Source organism: Solenopsis invicta, chromosome 2 (genome assembly GCF_016802725.1).
Source record: "Solenopsis invicta isolate M01_SB chromosome 2, UNIL_Sinv_3.0, whole genome shotgun sequence".
Taxonomy (NCBI): Eukaryota; Metazoa; Arthropoda; class Insecta; order Hymenoptera; family Formicidae; genus Solenopsis; species Solenopsis invicta.
Genome location: NC_052665.1, coordinates 17,606,331 through 17,627,379, shown reverse-complemented (window position 1 = coordinate 17,627,379; position 21,049 = coordinate 17,606,331). Strand labels below are relative to the sequence as shown.

The 21,049-nt window shown below is 35.7% G+C and overlaps 2 protein-coding genes across 6 annotated transcripts in view; one reads left to right on the top strand and one right to left on the bottom strand.

Annotated features, from left to right (window-relative positions):
• LOC105194571 (furin-like protease 1) overlaps positions 1-21,049 on the bottom strand; it is a 215,746-nt gene that overhangs the window by 49,717 nt on the left and 144,980 nt on the right. The gene's annotated exons all lie outside the window — the stretch shown is intronic.
• Positions 10,844-11,148, top strand: LOC105194570 (dynein intermediate chain 2, axonemal). Its single transcript, XM_026135650.2, has one exon. The coding sequence runs from the start codon at positions 10,867-10,869 to the stop codon at positions 11,068-11,070; it is 204 nt and encodes a 67-aa protein (XP_025991435.2). The 5' UTR covers positions 10,844-10,866; the 3' UTR covers positions 11,071-11,148.

The following is a 21,049-nucleotide window of genomic DNA, read 5'->3' as shown; positions in this document are numbered from 1 at the left end:
GACATCCGAATTGGGGATGGGCCAGTGCAAATGTCCCATCGTCAGTTTAGCCACAGGTATCTATCTATCTGCGAATGGGAAGTTCCTCGGGACTTGCACCTATCCGCCGAGATTATTGGCCAGAACTTGGACGTGGTTGACTTTGATGTATGGCCTGCGGAATCGCAAATATCCTCCGAGAGAAACGCCGCAAAGCCGTGCAAACGGTAGTTTCTGATACCTGGATTAATACAGTCCTTGCCAGATATGACATGTATCAACGAGAACGTGTTAACAGCGATTAGAAGCACATGAACACTTCCGCTCGAAATATAAGCCAGAAGTTACGTAATTTTGTTACGTAATTTTGTTCGAGTTACGTAGAGTTTTACGTCAACGCTTGGATAATTATGTATATATTTTCAAATAATTTTAATAATTTTTTCATTTATTTCCGTTTCAAACGGTATCGAGATGCACACATTTTATTAATAAACAAATAGACGCAACTTTCTCAATAATTTTGCATCACGTTAAACCGTCGGAAAATTCTTCGATACTACTAATTGTTCTCATTAACTCTATTTCTTGCTGTAGAGAAGGGGATAAAATAAGAAGTAGCAAAAAGAAATAAAGCTGCGATAAGAAGCTGCGACCGTATCTCTCAGGATTTCACCTCTGCGTTAATTAATCAAAACACGCCAATTAAACGGTGCAGACACCATGAAGGAACAGTGTTTATAAAGTGGCTCACGTCGATGAGAGTTATACGAATCGTTGCAATTCATACGTTTCGTAAACGCGGTCGCAATTTCTGCTGTCGTCGTGGCAAAATGTTTCCAAAGAGCTTGCCGTTTCGCTGCCAAATTGTAATCTCCGTCACTCCCGTTTCTTCTCTCGCTCTCTCCGACGACGACGCGCGAAAGAAATCCGGCAAACCAGACGCTCTGGATCCGATCCAAAACTCATACGGAGTTCTTCTCGGCGTCCACTGACGGCGCGATTAAGTGGTGGGATATCAGGAAGATGAGGCTACCGATCGTGGAGCTAGTGATGGATCTGGATGCTCCGTTCCGGGCGGACATCGTTCGCGCAATCGGAGTTACGAGATTGCATTGCGAGCCGAGCAAAGGAGACAGATTTCTGGCAGGTATGGTAAACGGTACGGTAATCAACGTAAAACGGAAAGTCGCGAGTCCGGCCAATAAATCGGCAATGAGATTCAACTGTTACGTCGGCCCTGTCATCGCCATTGATCGAAACCCTTTCGCCATAAAGAATTTTCTCACTGTGGGCGATTGGACCGTTAAGATCTGGACGGAAGATATCAGAGAGAGAGAGAGAGAGAGAGAGAGAGTAACTTGCTTGCTATTCGATTAGATCCGTTAAATTTAATTGACTTAAATCGATTACAAGTGTTTCTAATTTGAAATCACTCGAACTAGAAAGTTTTATTGTAGAATTTCATACTTTTAATTAATTTTCGCTCTAACATAAACTTGTTATGTATATGAAGATTATATATACGCCAGAGTACGCTTTATTATCAACACCATTGTGCCCGTATATCAGACTGTAAATTAGTCAACGCACAAAGAGTAGAATAGAGTTATGAATACTTAGCAAGAAACAAAGCGAAGCAGCTATTCATGTAAACAGGATGATATATCTCGCGGTTTCTCCATTCGACTAATGTCTTGTTTATCAGTGTCGAAGCTTTCCATTGTCATTTTTGCCGGCGTAGTTTCGAAGTTAATGTTGTTATCATGTTGCCGAGCAGACGCTCGGTAAAGACTGAGGAAGTACAAGATGAAATCTTGTGCACACAGCGAACAGAATGCTGATTTCCGCGGAGGTTGCTGGAGCAGATCCAGGTACTCGGAGTTCTTCACTATAAATGCAACGGATATGTTGGAGGTATACGACATTTTGAACGGCGTAGATTCACCGGTGACCACGGTTCGCGTTTGCAACGACAGTCTATGGTCATCGCACGAGAACGGTCAACTTCTGGCAGTCGGTAGTCACGACGGCAATATATATCTGGTGAAATACTCCGAAGGGCACATAATTAACACCAAAACCGACAAGGCGAATTTCGTTGCTGTGTTTTCAAAAGTAGTATTGAAAAAAAGCAACAACTAGATCAGAAAATGGATGACTGAAATTTTATGGATAAATTTTTTATTTAATTTTTACTTAAATTTTTGCATTGTTCTAAAGTGCAAACGTAAAGATTTTGCCACTAGTTTATACTGTAATACTCGGTATAGAAACTTGGATTTTACTCTTTTCAAATTCGTATATTCCAACTTTGATTTTACGTTATTTCATGCTGATATAAGAAAAGCAAAGTGTGTCTTTTGCTTCAGTATCTCGAGAGATGCAGTCGTTTCGAGAAGACCGTCGACACACGATTGAAGGAAATGCACTTGGCGCAAGTCAGCGTTTACAAGGATTCCATAACGGACTACTCGCCATTGGAATCAAAGACTAGACTTAAGAAAGGAAACAATAAGGAGAAAACTAGAAATATGCATGTTAAAAAAAAAGAATGACTACTACAAGAAAAAAGGGGTAAGAAAGCTAGAAAAGGATAACACGTTCTTCGAGAAACTGGCAGAATCACAAGCAACATTTTTTCAAACGGTAAAGAAGGTAAGAGAAACTTGAGTAGCCAAGAAGAAGAAAAAGATGAGCTTTCCACGGCACAAGATTTTTTCTTATGCTGTTTAGAACGCGCACTTTCGCGTCTCTTGAAACATTAATATCATTGCTATAGACTAGTGCTTCCGTTCATGATGGTAGAAGAATAATGCGTCATTTGTTTACTTTAAGACGTTAATATTTTATTGGAAGACTGAAACACAAGTTTAACTGATTATTACTTATCCATCTCATGTAGATAATAAATAACAATGTTTGGAGAAAAACTAATAAACAATTATATCTGTAATTCACTAGGTCATATAAATTCTTACAAGAAATTTGCGCTTAACGTCTTTTTAGGAACTTGCGAGTTACCCAAAGCTGGATCCTGAAAGCGAACACATAATCACGCTCATACAGAAAACACCGAACAAGAAAAAGATTTTGTACGAACCAAATGAGATCAAGATTGCGCAAAAACAACGCAAATCTATCAGGGCAGAAAGCTTAAAAGTGGTGAAGCCCGAAATTCCAATGGAAGCCTCGATAGAAGGCATGAAAGTTGATAAGGAGAAAGCTGAGGAAAAAGTGGTTACAATAATCGAAGCTCCTTTCTTAAAACCAAGAAAGACTGTGAAGAAACGTCTCGCAGAGAAGATTTTAAGCAAAGTCTGCGTCGAGGTCTGCAAGCCGGAAATCTGTTGCGCAGACCTGAAAGGTAAGCTACCGTCTCCAACGACATTGCAAACGTCGTTTCGCCGGGCCGGGGTAAGGCGATCTATTTTTTCGCTTTCCATGCGTCGCTCGGGACATCGTAGACGGACAAGATAACGAGATATCCGCTGGAAGCCCAGGGTGATCCGATAATACCGCGCTTCCTCGGCTGCGCGGCTTTATTTGAAGCTGCAATGGCGGCATTATGTAATTTTCTTTCACATTTGAGCACCGGCAGCAACAACGTGGTACAAGAAATATCACGGCGGACAGATAGCGCCGCAAAGCGGAAAAACGCGGGGAGAGGAGATAATTTCATAAAAATGTTTTCAATGAAAAACCGCGATAAAATCTCGCAAAAGCGCCACGTCGGCTGGAAACAGTGATAAACGTTCATTGTTCCGATTCATTCGTGTTCTCGCCTGTCTCTCCCATCGACACAACATTTCGCTGATCCGGCACGGAAGACGTCACTATGGCGCAACACAATCGAACGGCTTAATTAAGAACGTCGTTGTCGCGATTGTGGTCGGTTTCAAAGCGTGCCGTATGCGTCTATCCAAACTGCGTCCCCCTCATGCAGTTGGATTAATGCGCTAAACTCGGGGATCCGCGCCATTGTTGTTTCTCTTTGGTCGTTGTAGATGCGCCGGCGTAATTGGAGACGGCGAGGGCGAAGCGTTTTCAACGCCGTTTCTTAATGAAGGACGTACAACAAACATCCGCGCATGAATCTGTCCAATGAGAATTTATTAGCTGTCCTATTTCGCTTTATTCGTTGGCAAGCACGAGGAAAAGCATGACGGATGAAACAAAGAAACTCCACGTTGATAATATTTTCTCCTCGATTTCTCTTGAAATCCTTTTCTATGTAAAGACTGGTGACAGAAAGATTTTATTAAACGACACTTCATGTACATCTGTCGTATTCTTGCGCCATTATAATTCAATGATTTCTTAAACCAGATATGCGCACGCCGCACAACCGCAGGACCAAACTTGCGCCATTAAACTATCATTTGTTACATACCATCAAAGATGCATTACAGTTCTGTCGTCTTGCCAACAACTATGACGCGCAATATCTTACTGACTACTTCGGAAATTTTTTTTTCTTTATTCTTAAAATGCTCCACTGCTGAGTACCAATATTCGTCATAAAAGAAATGTATCGTTAAGAGCATATTTATTTTGAATGTACATGTATGCCTGAATAGATTTTGTCGATATTTTTAAACAATATGATATCGATATAACATATATTTAATTTTTGTTTATATAGTTATAAATTCCAGGATTAATATTATCGACTTAGAATCTTGTTCGGCTAATAATTTAGATTAAATGTTAATGTTTAGAAATCCGTATTATTTTTTTCATAAAGCAGAAATCTTCGATGTACAAATAGACAATGGTAATATAATAAAGAGTAGATATGATTTTTCATATAGAAACGAGTTTCGACTTGACAACGACTATTAAAGTATTATTGCGAGGATTTACATCGGAAGGGTCTAAAGGGTTAAGCTTAGATGGGATGTTAAATAAATGAGATAAGGGAAAGATGAACGGCAGCGATAGAACAAAATTGGACAGGACGAAATCACCCTGGCGTTAGATTAAAGCAGTAAAGCGGATACCATTCCTCGTCTTTCCACTGGGCGTTTTAGACACATCGAGGGTGCATCGAAGTGTCCAGCATAATTGGTCTCGCGGGGAATATCGTAATTCTATAACGTTTCATCTCGCGGAAGGAAATAAAACGTGCCGTTGTTTTAGCAATTCTTATTCAAGAAATAAAATAAACTAATATAAAATAAAATAACTTCGAAATCTCGTTTCTTTCTAAACTTCTTAATTATTTTCGTAGCATACCTATTACATTGTATTCATTTGTATTGTAATTATTAATAAAGCGTAGAAATCTTGAAAATTAAATATAAAATTAATGTGGGGAATATTAATTAATTTTATGAAGAATGTGATTTTCGCAATAAAATAATTGAGTTAATTTATAAAATAAAATAAAAGAAAATAAAATTCTCGCGAGTACCAAAGTTGTCATTTTTATTCAACGTTCGATTTTTATATTTCAGAAAAGCGGAAGACTGAATTACAGACCCGAGTCGCTCCGGAAGCGGAGAAATCTACGTGGGTTATCACCCAACGGCAACGTAAGTTATTCGATCTTGAACAGAAGTTGCCGGAATATTCGTCAGTCGGGAAGAGAAAGATCCTGTTGGCGGAGAACGAATCGCTGGCGAACGTACTCGCGGACGAAGTCAAGGAAGCCAGAAGGGAAATACGTGCTTGGCAGAAGAGAATCGCGTTGGGCAAACGTGATTCCTGGCGGCCCCGAACGACAGAGGTTGTACACGAGAAACCAGAAGGAAAAAAGGAGGAAGTCGGGAACGGCGACGTCGAGTCGCCTGCGCGAGGCGTGGAGGAGGGAACATCGGATTTTCGGCAGCTCGCAGATACGAGTTCGAAATGGAAGTCCGCGATTGGGAACAAGATTTTGCGTGCGCGCGGACAAAGAGACACGAGGAAGTTTGACTCGCATCTCGAAAAGTGCGTCCAGGAGGAAGGTGCGCATTCAACGTTATTAACACGTACTAATGAATCAATGGAAACGATAACAATGACGCAAGGCGAGACAGCTATCAATAATTTAACATTCATGATATTTCGGCGATCGCGCCGGTTGGTAAAATTTATCGGTCAATAATATAAAAATTTTCGACTGTGAAAACAAAGACGAAAATGCGATGCGAAAGAATTAATGGCCGAAAAATTTTATAAACGTAACAAAAGCCTAATTAATTAATTAATTAATTAATTAACTCAATGCGACTGCACAATTTTAATTGTAATTATTTCACAATGAGAAACCTGCATTAATAAACTGATTGATACAAATCTTGAAATGCCATAAAAATCCTGAGAATTGTATTCAAAATATATTTGTAAAGCAATTATTCAATTTAAGTGCTTCCTGAGATATCTTAAGAATCTTGAATAAGAGAAATTACGAAGTTGCTCATTTTATCGGGACTACAGGTATGAAAAGGCGGAGAGTGATCTTCAAAAAGTTCCTGAAAAAGAAGTTGGCGGAGGGCACTTCATATTTGAATAAAATTGTAGGACTTTCAACGTAGTGCTTTGTTAGAGAGAAACGGAACAAATAGAACAGACAAGCGATGCAAAATATGCTCACGTACACATGCGTGTAAAACATTGAAAGAGCAGATTCAAATGAGAGTTGGAAATTTTGTAAATAAAGAAAAATTACAAATGAAAAAGTCGAGCATTACATCATGACACGTTAATGATTCTATACGGTCGCAAACGGTGAATATTACGCGACGAGCTTTCCGCGAAATTCTGTTCGAGCGGTTCTGTAGTTGAAGTGGTAGCCGATGAGGCTCAGGGAAGCCGAAACTTAAGACGGTAAATTGCCGAAATTACCGAGAGGATCAAAGGGCCCTGCCATTAAAGTTTCCGCCCGATTAATCGATCGCGTGGTGGCGTCTCTAGAAGTGCTAGAACAGAAAGCGCAGATGTGCGGAATACGGTATCATAGCCACTGATGTGTGATCCGCGAAAACTTTCAAGATGAATTTCACCCAATTGGAAATAAGACTAACGCTCTCGTGGAAAAAAAGTTTTCTAAAACAGACGAATGAAATTTAAAGATTCAAGCGGATACGTTCGTCGCTTAATCCGCGTAAAGTTTGTAGCCCATCGGAAACGCCCGGCGGATTAAGAGAGCCAATAGAAATTAAATTATGGAAATCGTTTTGACGCGCTGACTGCAAAAGTCGAATCTTCACTTCGCGATACAAGTTCTTGAGAGGACAAAAACGAATATTTCCTAATCTCCATTTCCTTAGCGGAGTTTTCCAAACGATTAAATTTTCATTAATCATATATTTATTTAGAAAATGCGTACTTTTATCTTTTTCGAAATGTCATGTAAATAACATTGAATAAATTAATTCAATAATCTTCCAAAAATATAAAGAATTAAATCAAAAAGTTACAATTAAAAAAAAATTAATTGCAATTAAATGCTATTCCGTTGTGATGCTAAATAAGAAGAAATTGTACGTCATGAACATATATTAAAGAGCGATATCAAAATATTTCGTTGGCAGACATTCCATAAAACGTTCCAGGAAGAATTGCCAGAAGATCAATTAACCAATGCCAAAATCGTGAAAGGTAGGAGAGGTTTAAGCACATGGAGGCCGAGTGAAATCTCGAATATGCATTTCGTGCGAAATTGGCGAATCGCAGGGTTCGGCTCTTTGCCCGACACAAGGGAGGAAAGTTCGAAGTGAAGAGTTAAGGACGGAAAGTTGAGCGGAGCCGAAGCAAATGGATGGCGTACCGCGCTCATGGAAGAGTCATGAGACGATTCCCTCTGCCACTCGTGTCTTACGGAAAACTTGCGTTCTCGTATGGAAAAGCTGCAAGACCTGATTGAAAGAGTTCGCGCGGAGTAGTTCAGTTAAAGTCCCGCAGAGAAACACGCTCAACGGGACAAAGATTTGATAACGACAATATACTTTTGCGGATATAGGAAATCAATAAATACATTTATCAAATTTTATCTGTAACCAAAAAAAAAATCTTGTCCGGGATTAAGATTGCATATAGTCTCTAGCGAAAAAAGATTTCTAATTTTTCATGCACTGTACAGTATGTATTTTTACCGTTTTTCTTTTTTTTATATATCGCCGTTGAACGCCTTTGCTTCCGGTTGATAAGAAACTGGCGCCTGACAATAAACCACGGCTCATATGCATGCGCAGACTTTAAGAGATAAAAAGTGCTGATAACAAAGAGTTCTACAAATGCCCCAGTTTCGCGATCGGTTAGCCGGGTCTCGTTTAGGTTCTTTATTTGCTCAGTAAATCCTGCTGGAAAACTACAGGTGTAGCGCGGATTAGCAAATCGATAGACACTCGAGAAACGTACCGTAACTATCGAGTCTTTCGTGTTGCAACTCGCCACTCTATTTCGGGATAATTCCTGTTGAATCTATACTCGATTTGCAAAATTGTTGTTGTAAAACGTAACAATAGTAAAACAACTGTGGAAATTGTGAGAAATGTACGTAGCTAAAATATATACACTTTTGTATAATTTACAAACGTTTAAGTACATATTTTTATACATTTGTATTGATAAAATAATTTATCCTCACATTTTTCGATGTTTTTAATAAATATTAATATGGCAAAAAATAATTTGTGTATTTTTCTCAATGTTGTATGTATATGCGTGATCTCAATGTAATTTCATTACCTCGAAAAGATCGAAAGATATACAACTATCCAACAATAGACCATATACCTACGTTAGTTCACGGATTGCAGCAACGTGTATAAATTCAAAAACAATACGAATCTTTGCATTCGTTGATGATTGTTAATGGAACGTGGCCGGTGAATTCTAACGGATGCCATTAGTTGATGAGAGTATCGAATTCATCAAGCTCTAGAGATAGGAAATTACAATGTGTGAGGAAAAAAGCTTGTTGGAGAGGAACGTCAAGTCTATCGGGAAAACAACAGATCCTTTCAAATGCTAAACGATCTACCGTGATAGAGTGACTTTATGTTGCATATTTATAGTCAACTCAGCTCTCAGTTAAACATGTTTTTTGAGATATAGTATAAGTCAATGGTCGAATCTCAAGAGTTAATTATATATTCATAATATTTTTTCGTAATTTTGATGAAATTGGACGAAGGATCCAAGACTTTTAACATCTTACTCAGTCAACACGTAAAATTAATTCGGAAAATTTATTTCCATTTTGAGTAAGCAAAGAAAAAATTTTGCTGCTGAGCAATCTCACAATTACATTAATTTTCACCTTTATTTATTTTCCGCTAAATTTTTAATTTTCTAATTTATACAATTAATATTAAGCATCGTGATAGCAATTTCGTTATGCAGCACCGCATGATGAAACATGTATGAGTACATGTACATAAATCACCATATTTTCGTTGGCTAATAAAAATATCAGCTTCATATTATAAAATCATACGGCAGAAAATGCTTTATGGTTTTTTATTTTAACTTGTAAAATTGTTCAGCGAACCGATCAACGCCCAATTCCGGATGCTCGTGCATTTATATATATATGAAGTGTATCATTTCGTCGAAGCTTGTAAACTATTAAAGCTGCGTCTATATACCATCAATATTATTGATGGAACATCGTGTAAATAACACTGGTATCGTGTAGATATAATATTGATATCAATATGGACATGATCAATATGATTGCGCAATATGAAGTTACAGTTTCATCGATCGCTTAGAGGTCGCTTTAGAGAGAATTGTGGCTTTATTTTTATATAATAATTTTATATAACAATTTTGTAGATTAAACAAACTTAATAGATTAAACAAAATAAACACTTCTAAACATTGAATCAAAGAAATTACGGCAAAAACGTTAAATTGAAATGCCAAGTACAAACGGGATATTCAATTGGATAAAGAAAGATAAAATTCTTTTCATTTAAACAATATATGTACAAAATTTTAATTATATTTAATAAAAAGTCTTATTAAATTTAAAGCTAATTTTAAAAAATTCCAGAATATTTAGCTTCAAAACAATGGTATTTTTAATTTATTAAATTTTTTATCGCACGCGAGTAATCTTTCACGTAAAAGACGTGACAAGCATAATGTTGGACGCACAACAATGAGAACGGAGCGATCATTAAGATGGAATAGTTACATCAGCGATTCTCGATGAACTAAGTATTAATACAAGAAGAACAGAAATCTTGATTGCAACCTTCGCCAATCTACCAGTGCATTCGCTCTTACATCCGTTCAATCAGTTTGATCGAAAAAAAACGAGAAATTCGTATAAATTAAATTAAATAAGTTCTATAGTTCAATAGGATATAAGACTGATTGAATTGAAAACTCCCTACTAAGGTTTTCGTTTTCATATTCGTGTTCTATTTCAAAAATAATTTCTTTAACTTCTCTTTTGATTTTAATTTAAATAGAATACATTTAATTATATATCAGAGAATGCTGCTAAAAAAATTATTTTTATAAAATCGTATCGTATTTTAAGAAGAAAAATATCATAATTCAAAAAAAAAAAATTATTTTCAGTAAACAGAATTGCAAAAATAAAATACGTAAAATTACAATTAGCAGACAATATTTCGTTTAGCATTACCATAATTAAAATTTTAATTAAATTTTCCCTAATTTCAAAATTAAACAAGATTGTTATTCCGGGAAGAGGAAAGTCTTATTTTAATTCAACATCAGAAAGATAAACAAGTATTAATCGATCAAAAAAAAAAAAAAAAAAAACCGATCGTGCGCAATTTCATGTAGGAAACTACATGTGGAAATGCACGTGTGACATTTCCAAAAAATTCGCCCATCCTACACATTTTTAATATTCGAAAGTTTCTCACGTACGAGTTAGAATCGTTGGATCAGTTCAGTGACGTTGAATACGATATAATGGAGATCAAGCAAGTTTTTCTGAAAACACGTGCCGATTTTGGCAAGCAATGCATCTTCGACACATGCGGTCCGCACTTGGACGAGGATATCAAGCCGGATCCTAGCGCTATGGCCCATTATATTAGAAAGTCTTACTGCAACGTCGGCATGCAGCACACCAAACAGTTGGCCTTGCACGAGGTTACTAATAATCCGGAATAATAATTATATATAAAAATTTTTTCTCGGGAACTTATTACATTCGACATTAACTATGTGATGTGATTAAAATTCATCAAACGTGCGGGAAAAATGTGTTTTTTGAGAAGGTTGATTATTCGTTTAACTTACAATATTGTATGTTCAAGATTTCCGGTGTAATAATATCTTTAGCATTACAATGTCGGATCCGATATAACAAGTAACGAACTACACTTTACGGCAATCTCCCTAACCCTAGTTCAAAAACTCTAGTAATATATTCAAAAATCAGCTGCGCTTTACTTTAACGGAACTAGACGCAACTTGCGGTAAAATTGGCGTCAGACTGGCGCGTCTGACGGCGCAACATCCGCATCTCGCGGAGTTCACTACCTGATGCCACAAATGTGCAACTTTCTGCGAAACTACAACGTGGAAAGACGTGTAGTTCACACGAATTTTACACGACCATCACGTTTTATTTTTTTAATGAGGCAACTCAAGGCAGACATTCGACATCACTTTAAGAACAACAATTTCACAACTCGTAATTTTAATGTCGCATTTCTGTGTGGAATAATTCAAGAAGCTCTGCTTAGAAGAAAGTAACCAACGATAAAATATATACGATCTACAAAAATTATTTCAAATAATCAGGAAAAAGCACTACTTTACTATTAATGATATATTAATTTATTAAGAAACGAGGAACAAATGGAAATAGATTTGTTTATTACGATTCGATAGTCAACACCCTGTAGAATTTCACATTATCGTTCTAGCAATCACTAGTATGGAATTCCAGGTTCAAACTGTCGGCAAACAGTCGAAGAGCAGCGGAATGTTTCACTTCGAAGGTGGTTGGCCGAAGGAAATCAATCCGAAAGACGAGGAAGCTACAGCAAGATTTCGCAGGCGAACCGAGAAGGACGAGGATTGGGCGTCAAAATTGCGCAACTTATTTCAAGTATATTAAATAGATTATCAAGAATTTCTATGTTATTGAAACTTACTTAATCAGAATCCTGGAAAACACTTAATATCAAGCTCAAGAAATTGATTAATTTTTTGATTGATTGCTTGATTCTAGATTTGATACCAGGATGCTCGCATTTTATTCGAGCAAATATAAAAGTTATTTCATTTTCCTTCTTAGCAAATGGAGCACAATATTCTCCAGAACGGTGCACTTAACATATACGAACATTATTTCGACGATATGATTCCCACAGAATTGGTGAAACCCCGCAATCTCAGGTGAAAATTTAATTTTGTTGTACTTCATCAATATTTTATTTGTAGCAAGTGAGATTTGTATCATGTATATCTTGAACGTGTATTAATATTGTTAGCGTGAAGCAAAATAACGTAGTACAAGGAAGTGAAATATTTAACGGATGCAAAGATTTAACAAATGTGGTCGTAATAATAATAATTGTAATGTGAAACAATAAGTCAGCTTAAAGGATTTAAATCGGTCAAAATTTCCATCCATTATCACATAATGTATCGATACCGCGCACGCGGCACTTCGTGTGATTTCAGATGGACAATTTTAAAATGTATATATTCGCGGAGGACAAGAACGACTACGTTGGTTTCGACCATCAAAAGATTTAAAATTTAAACCCGGGCCGAGCCCGAAGGTATCTGAACATATGTCGGGATTCCGAAGTCGTAGTGGACGCGAATGAATTATGCATCCTACCGCTAAATTTGCTTTTCTCTGTTTTAAACTAACGATTTTCTGCTACAGGCAACTTTGAACTATTTAGTAATTTAATTACATTGAAAATAAGTAACACAAATATAATAATTTCTTTTTTTTTATGTAAAGTACATTTTATAAAGTTGATTTAAACGTAAAGTAAAATAATGTAACATTGCTGAACTTAATATAAAGTTAATTGATGGAAATTGAAGCGTGCAATAAAAACAAGGATATAAATAATAGAATTAATTTTCACAATGTAAACTAGGTCACCGCAATGTAATACATTTATCAAATACTATATATTAATTTATTAAGAGGATTTATATATTACGAAGTTCATCATTACGCACAACTTGCAGGACGCGAAATTCGTATTATTTTTTAAAATATAAAAATATTATGTTTTCACGTCGGACATGCATGGATATTTTAATGGTATTAATACCACGTAAAAAAAGAAAAATACGATATTTCTTTCACTGTATCAAAGTCAGTAGCAGTCTAAAATTCAATTTCAGGACAGTGAACGTCTACGAGGATCCTCAAACGCCGGCGAGATCGGTGAACAATATTTCTTGGTCGCCAGACTCTGGCAGTAAAATGGCAGTCTCGTACTGCTTCTTTGGAATCGAGCCAGATTACAGCAACATTGCATACATCTGGCAGATTGGTAGGTGGAAAAAGCGTGCAAGAGCCTTGACTGCATTTAGACGGTACACTTGATTACGGTTGCACAACGTCCGCAATAAGTTTCCGCCTTTAACCCGCATTAACGTTTTTACTCACGACAATTTTTTTATGCGGTATGCAAATCGCTTCGATAAATAACAATCTCGTTTCAAGAAAATACGCGGTTTTTTTTTCGTCAAAAGCGCTTCTCTTCTACAATCGTTTAATTGCTTGTAATAAAACATTTCAAGTTTTGAAACATCTACAATTTTTATGGCGCTATAAATAATGTTAAAGAAATCTTATAATTAAGTTGGATGATAATATTATTAAATATTACAATAGAAGTCGCTAGGTACATCGAAGCTTTTTTATGAGAGAAACACACATTCCCTTCTCGTTTTAATAAAGTTAGATTAAAAAGTCCTACGTGAAATTCAATTTTAGCTTTTAGATGGAATATGGAATACAAATTCCCTCTGCGTAACCGTCTATTCGACACTCGATAAAATGTCGATCGATCAAGCAACAATTGTATTGTTATCAATTAAACAAAAAAAAAAGGAATACAACATTCTACATCAACAATTACAATCATCTTACTTGTATAACGAACAAAACACTAGTAAAACAATGCACACGAATAAATCGGGTACGAAAGCTCAACGATATTGCATTTCTCGCGTATCGGAAATGGAATGTACCTATATACCTTATTCGATGCATGTATTTTTTAACGGTACGCCTCTAATGGCTTGAAATCGGATTTCACAAACGCAACATTTTAATCTTTCAAAAATAACACGCTGTTTTTTCCCCCTTGTTTGCACGGTCGACGACCGTAACGTCGTGAGACTGGTCCTGAATATTCGAAAAACATACGACAGACAATCCTAATAAGCCGTGGATAGCACTGGAGGCCCCGTCTGCCACGGTGGTCAGCGAGTTTAATCCCCGGGATCCTTCCATACTTGCCAGCGGCTTGGTGTCAGGCCAAGTTTGCAGCTGGGACGTCAGGACTGGCACCACTCCGGTTCAAATGTCTCATCGTCAATTCAGTCATAGGTAATCTCGACGTGAACATGCTTGGGCGCGACGTTGGAACTTTGAATTTCATAATTCAGTACCAGAGTACCAGAGTACCCCGTTCTTGGTCGGTCGAAAGAGCGTTTCGTGCTCACGCGGCACGGTGATGAATGATTAAAATGTTGTCCCTGTCGCGTTTCCGTCTTCAATTAAATTTCATTCTATTTTTCACACCATGTTCGTCGCGTAGCGCGTGATTTTTCTTTTCATATCAACGCGCTCGCAATAGCGATTCAATTATCTTTATTTCATTTTATCTCATGTGAAAAACAGTATGTGCGAAAGAAAAATATTTCTTTCATTCTTGAACTATGCAATATATTATATGAAAAATATAATTAAATTAATAAAAAAGACATACTATTAAATTCCTTTTTAAATCCACCTGCATACTTTATAAAAATCCTGCATTTTCCAAGGGATTGCGCGACGGTGGTGAAGTGGATCGCCACAAAAAGTAATACGGAGTTTTTCTCGGGTTCTTCGGACGGCCGTGCCATGTGGTGGGACACCAGAAAGTTGCGAAAACCAACCGAAATTCTCGTGTTCGATCTTCAAACGCCAAACGAGCAGAAGATAGATCGGGCGATCGGAATCGCATCGGGTGACTACGAGGCCAATGTAGGCACGAAGTTCATGTTCGGTCTCGAGAATGGCATTGTGATCAGTGGTTCGAGAAAAGCGAGAACGCCGGCCGAGAAAATGGCCTTGAGATTCAACGCTCATTTCGGCCCGGTTCTTTCCGTCGATCGCAGTGGCTTCAATCCGAAGATCTTTTTGACCGTCGGCGACTGCACGGCTCGCGTCTGGGCAGAAGACACTAAGGATGGCTGTCTCGTGAGTACAAGGTATTTTTTTTTCTTTTTTCAAAACGAAACATTCGAAGAAATAATTAAAAGAACGGTAAAGGCTGTATCTAATACAAATAATTTCATAAAGACGCTTGCAATCGAAAGATATGTGTATTTTCATTTGATAACTCAATATTGTATCTTCGTAGATATAATAATGAATTGAAAATGACTGTGTTTAACTAAAACCGCGCGACTTGATCGAGACCACCATGATAATTTATTATTTGTCATTGCGATAAATGCATTTCAGTAGCAAAATACAAGTCGTTCGTTGTAATGTAAATAGTTGTTGACACAGATATCACATCTGGGTCACTTAATATCGGATATTCAATATTAAACATCAATATTAAATCAAATAATATTTAATAAAATAATTACAAATAAGTATCAATTAATTTTTCATTGGTAATATGTCAATTATTAACTTGTCAATTAGTGAAATGTACAGAACAAAACTGAACATAATGGAATCTAAACTTTTTAACACATAATCATTAATTTTCAGATTTATAATAGAGGATGCAATCTGCGGTTGCTGGAATAAAACAAGACATTCTATATTTTACGTAGCGACGCGTGTCGGTGTGCTGACGGTATGGGATCTTCTGATGGGCCTGCAAGAACCAATCTTGGCAGTGAAACTATGTGAGCAAAAATTAACTGCGGTCGCGTCACACGAGATGGGTTCTTTAGTGGGCGTCGGAAATTCTGCCGGCAATGTTTACCTCGTTGAATTGACGGAGTCGCTTTATTCGTTTGATAAAAATGATAGAAACGATTTCACGTTGGTGAGTATCAATTCAGTAGTTCGTCTTCTAATAAATTTGTATTGTGTGATCTATGAAAAATTTACAAACAGCGCGCAACAATTAAATATCGATAAATAGCTGTTGATATTATAAAATATAACAAATTTGGATGCTAACATTTTTCATTTAAAATATGATCCAAATTAATTTTTGTTTTATATATAATTATTTAAAATTCTAAATATAATACCAGTACCTGGAAAGATGTTCACGTTTCGTGAAGACAATAGAAACGCGGATAAAAGAAATAAAATTAACAAAAACTGTAGAGGAACAATCAGAGGTCTGGTTAATAGATCCAAAAGATAAAAAGAAGGATAAACGATTAATAAACAATCGTAATAAACGAAAAATCGAAAAAGAAAAGCTAAAAGAGTCACGAGAGAAGACTAGCCTATCCAGAAGAAAGCCTAAAGATGAGTTTCCCGAACTACAAGAAGTGGAAGACAAATTCTTTGAGATTGTGAAAAAGGTAATAATAAAATAATAATTCGATAATTCTCAATCAATATATCAAGTATCATTCTAATCGCAAAATTTTCCAAATTAAAATTTCTAATCAATCAGAAATACGGCTAATAACTCTTAACCCTTAAACACACCGATCCTGTAAAATACGGAAACACATTTTTGGATCTGGGAGACTTTTTCAACTTTGAGAAGCTATAACTTTGATTACAATCAATATTTTTTTAGAATTTTTTTTTTAAACGAAAGTTCAAAATCTTAGGAGTGTGACTGCACAATCGGCATTGCCGAAAAATAATTTATTGTGAAGCTATAAAAGAAAAACCATTAAGCAAAAATGAGAAATTGGTAAAAAATCCACTTTTCCTTCAAAAAATCATATTTTCGCAACAAAAAACTTTTAAGGACTTTCAAATAAAGCGTTTTAAAGCTAAAGATTCACACTTTCAAAATAAAATTTGGCAAAGTCATTCCTTTTAAAAAGTATAATTATGTAACATGGAGAATATGAGATATTTTTGGCCATCTAAAAATTCACTTAAAAAAAAATCATTTTTTTGCAACAAAAAACTGTGAAAAACTTTACAATACAGCGTTTTAAAGCTAAAGATTCATACTTTCAAAAAAAAATTATATCAATGTTATTTCTATTAAAAAATGTACTTATATAACAAGGCGAATATGAGGTATTTTTGATTAAATCGTGTCTAAAATTAAAAATTGATGTGTTTCATGATATATTTCGGAAAAACTCCCTTTTCTACAGCATTTTATAGTATTCCAACTTTAGACAGAGTATATGCGAGTAACATCCGCAAACCGACCTGTTCGAACGTATTTTGTCCAGCTTTTTTATGTAAAATACTCACAAAAAAGTTTCACTTTCACACTATATGGGTCGCATTGGCCCTAACAAAACTTTGGTGCCGTGCCGTTCGAATTCTAAGTGACCAAAAAATTTGATCAACCATATCAATCGAAAGAGGAGATTTCAAACTTTTTTTACGTCTTGGTCCGAACCTCCTATCTCATTCCGTCTTCACATAGCAAGCGTTCAAAACTTCATATGGGGTCTCTCAGACCCACTTACGTGTTTAAGGGTTAAATAAAAATAAAAAATACTGTTTAATCAAAATTATATAAAAATATTTTATATTATCAATCTCAAATTTGTACAAAAAATTACGTATTATTTGAATATATGTATTTAACTTTTCACTTCATTTTTCTTTCTTTCACCGCTTTATGGCTTAATAAAATTTTTAATATATCACTCGCGGTCAGCTAACCGCTATATATTAGAGAACTTTTGTAATATTTCATCTATCTTTCATTCGACTGCGACCTTTTACTCTTTGGTGTGATTTATCGCTCACTGTCGCGCGAAATGTCACTAAATAATAATTACACTCGACGAGATTTAATATAGCTGTTAGAAATGTAAATTCGTAATATATGTAAATTACACGTAACCATCAATAATTTCATATCAAATTGGAAATGATTAATTTAATATTTGTTACATTAATCATTATTTTAAAAACATTTTTTCTTATTTCTCACTTTGAATTAAAATACAATCAAAAATTTTAAAAGATATTCAAATAATCACTTATAGCTTATTACTGTGTTCATCTTTTTAACTTTAATTATTTTAGATTTAAACCTCATGAAAGCATTTTTATAAAAGTTTACTTGTAATCATTACAATATATAACACACATTAAAATTTTAATTATACGTGTTACGAAACATCCTGTGCAGCTGCATTTAATACAATTAAGATACTTAAAAGCACACAGATAATAAAACAATTTCATTATAAATTACTTATTTTATTTATTGCTTTATTAATATTGATTTAATGATATTTCTGCGACTTATAGGAAAAATATAAATACGAAGAGATCGAGGATTTAGATATCTCACCTTCAATACGTCGTATGGTGAAAAAACTTCCCAGTCGAAAAATCGAAAAGGATTCACATTTACTGACAGATGAAGCAACAGGACTGGAGACGAAAATATCACCCAAGAAAATATTCAAAGAAGAGCGAGAAAAACATCCAAAGAAAGCCGAGATCGTCGAAATTTCCGAGGAAATAGCGCCAGACGTTGAACAGGGGAAGGCAATGGCGGAAGAGCCCTTGCCTTTGTTGAAGGAAGAGCCCTTGCCTCCGTTGGAAGCGATTGTAAAATCTCCTCTGCAGGAAATTAGCAAGAGAAAGCGCAGAAAGAAGGCGCGGAAGAAGCGACTGCTGCCCCGTATTTTTAGATTGGCGAGACCGTGTAAACTTGTTGTTTGCAAACCTAATATTTGCTGCCGCAAGATTGCGCCTAGAAAATTAATTAGGTATGATATCCACAGATTTAATCTTAGCACGATATAAAGATCTTTTTACAAATATGAAAATATTATATATTCATATATCATATTTATATGTATTTAAAAAGATTTTAATTTTTCTCTCTTAATTTGTATATACGTTATGATTTTTAATTAATCTATAATTGATTAATATTTCATAATTAATAAAGATATTAATTTTATATATACAACACAGATTGTATATATAAATTTCTTTTATTAGTTTTACATTAATTTTACAGTTTGTAATATCACACACAAGTTATTTTTTTTCACCATATTACATTTCCATTACGTATTACGGCTTCTTTATCCGATATATTAATTTGTTATTAAAGTTAATATCTCGGATGGAGAAAAACTTAAGAAGCTCAATACTGTTAAAATTGATAGACTCTTAGTGTCTTTTGAGATTTCCTAATATCATTAGAACTGGAATAATGCTCACTTAAATTTCAAACCAATCGTATTTCTTCCTCTTTCTGTTTCTCTCTTTTGATTCTAAAATCCGCAAGAAAAGTATATTGAATTGCTAGCATTAGGTCTAAAGATCGAAAAGTCAAAGATCGTGAGAAATGGGACGAGGTCGACGAGAGAATGAGATCGAAGGATGACATCAGAGTGAGAACGTCGATCAAGGACAAAATGAAACAGAAGAAGAGGGAATACTGGACAAAGCTCCTGCGCGTTCGTAAGTGCAGAGAATTAACTAGAAGGTACAGTGGGGAAGAAAAAATTCGTTTCCTGCAGAAGATGATGGAACCGCCTGAGGAATTCGCCATTATGACGGAAGACGTGAGAAAAGCTAAAAAAGAGATCCAAGAAGCCAACATGGCAAGGACAAAAGCAAGGAAGCTCACTAAGAAAGCTTTGAAAAGCAGGTTAGTTCCGATTCTAGATTTTTTTAGAATTGAACTTGTGGACTATGTGAATTTATCTTTAGATCTTTAAAATAATTTCAAAAGATTTTCATTTTCATTTTTTTTTTTTTAATTAAGTATATCACAAGGATTTCTTTTCATCTTTTTCATATCTTTTTCTTTATCTAAATGCATACTTTTTATTCCGTTTAATCGATTTATTCCAAGTAATATTTGCTATTAATATTAGACAAATAACATTGAATCATAGTTTAGCGACAATATTTAATACATTTGCGTAAGGCTAGAACACTTCGTCGAGCACTTCCATCATTTCAAAAATTCGCAAACGGGAAAACTGAATTTTTCGCCGCATTCCGTCCGAGACCCGGCTACCGATAATTTAGTCACGATATTCCATACAGGACTGCGGAAAAATCTCGAGACATTTCGAGAGGATCGAGAAGGGGTGAGGAGGAACTTGCCAAGGAGATCACAAGCACGACGAGGAGAATCCTTTCGGCACGGAAAGGAAGGAAGGTGTGTCGTACCGTCGTCATGACGGATCCGTGCGTTCCCTGGAAACCACCCTCCCTCGCGGAGGATCTGCAGACACTTTTCCGAAGTCTTCCGCCGAAATCGATCGAAGAAGAGACGAAACCTGCCGTGGAGAAGATCGAAGCCACTCGCGTTAGAGTTTATCCACGGATTTCCGATTTCCAGTCCATTAAATAATGCGTTATCCAAAGCACTCTTAGTTTTTTTTTTATATATATTAGTGTACGTGTTACTAGGCTGTCTTCAAAAATTTTTCTTTTCTTAATGGGAAATATTAATGTCTTGCATGCATGCTTGAATAGTCCCTTTTAAGTTTTTTATGGTTTTTATCATATTTTGCACAATTAATTATAATTAAGATTAGTTAAGAACTCTGAATATGTCCAATATGATACTTGATGAACATGGCAAGTCTCTAATATTAAATAGTCAGCGTGCAACAACAATGCAGATTTACTGTTATAATTATTTCTTGGTAGTAAATATAGTTTGTGCGCGCATTATATTATTTCAATGGACTCATTTCAATTTACAGTAAAATTGTATTATTTCTCCTTATTTCTTCAAATAATTCGCACGTGATATATGTCTTCGATCCTTCTTCGATTTTT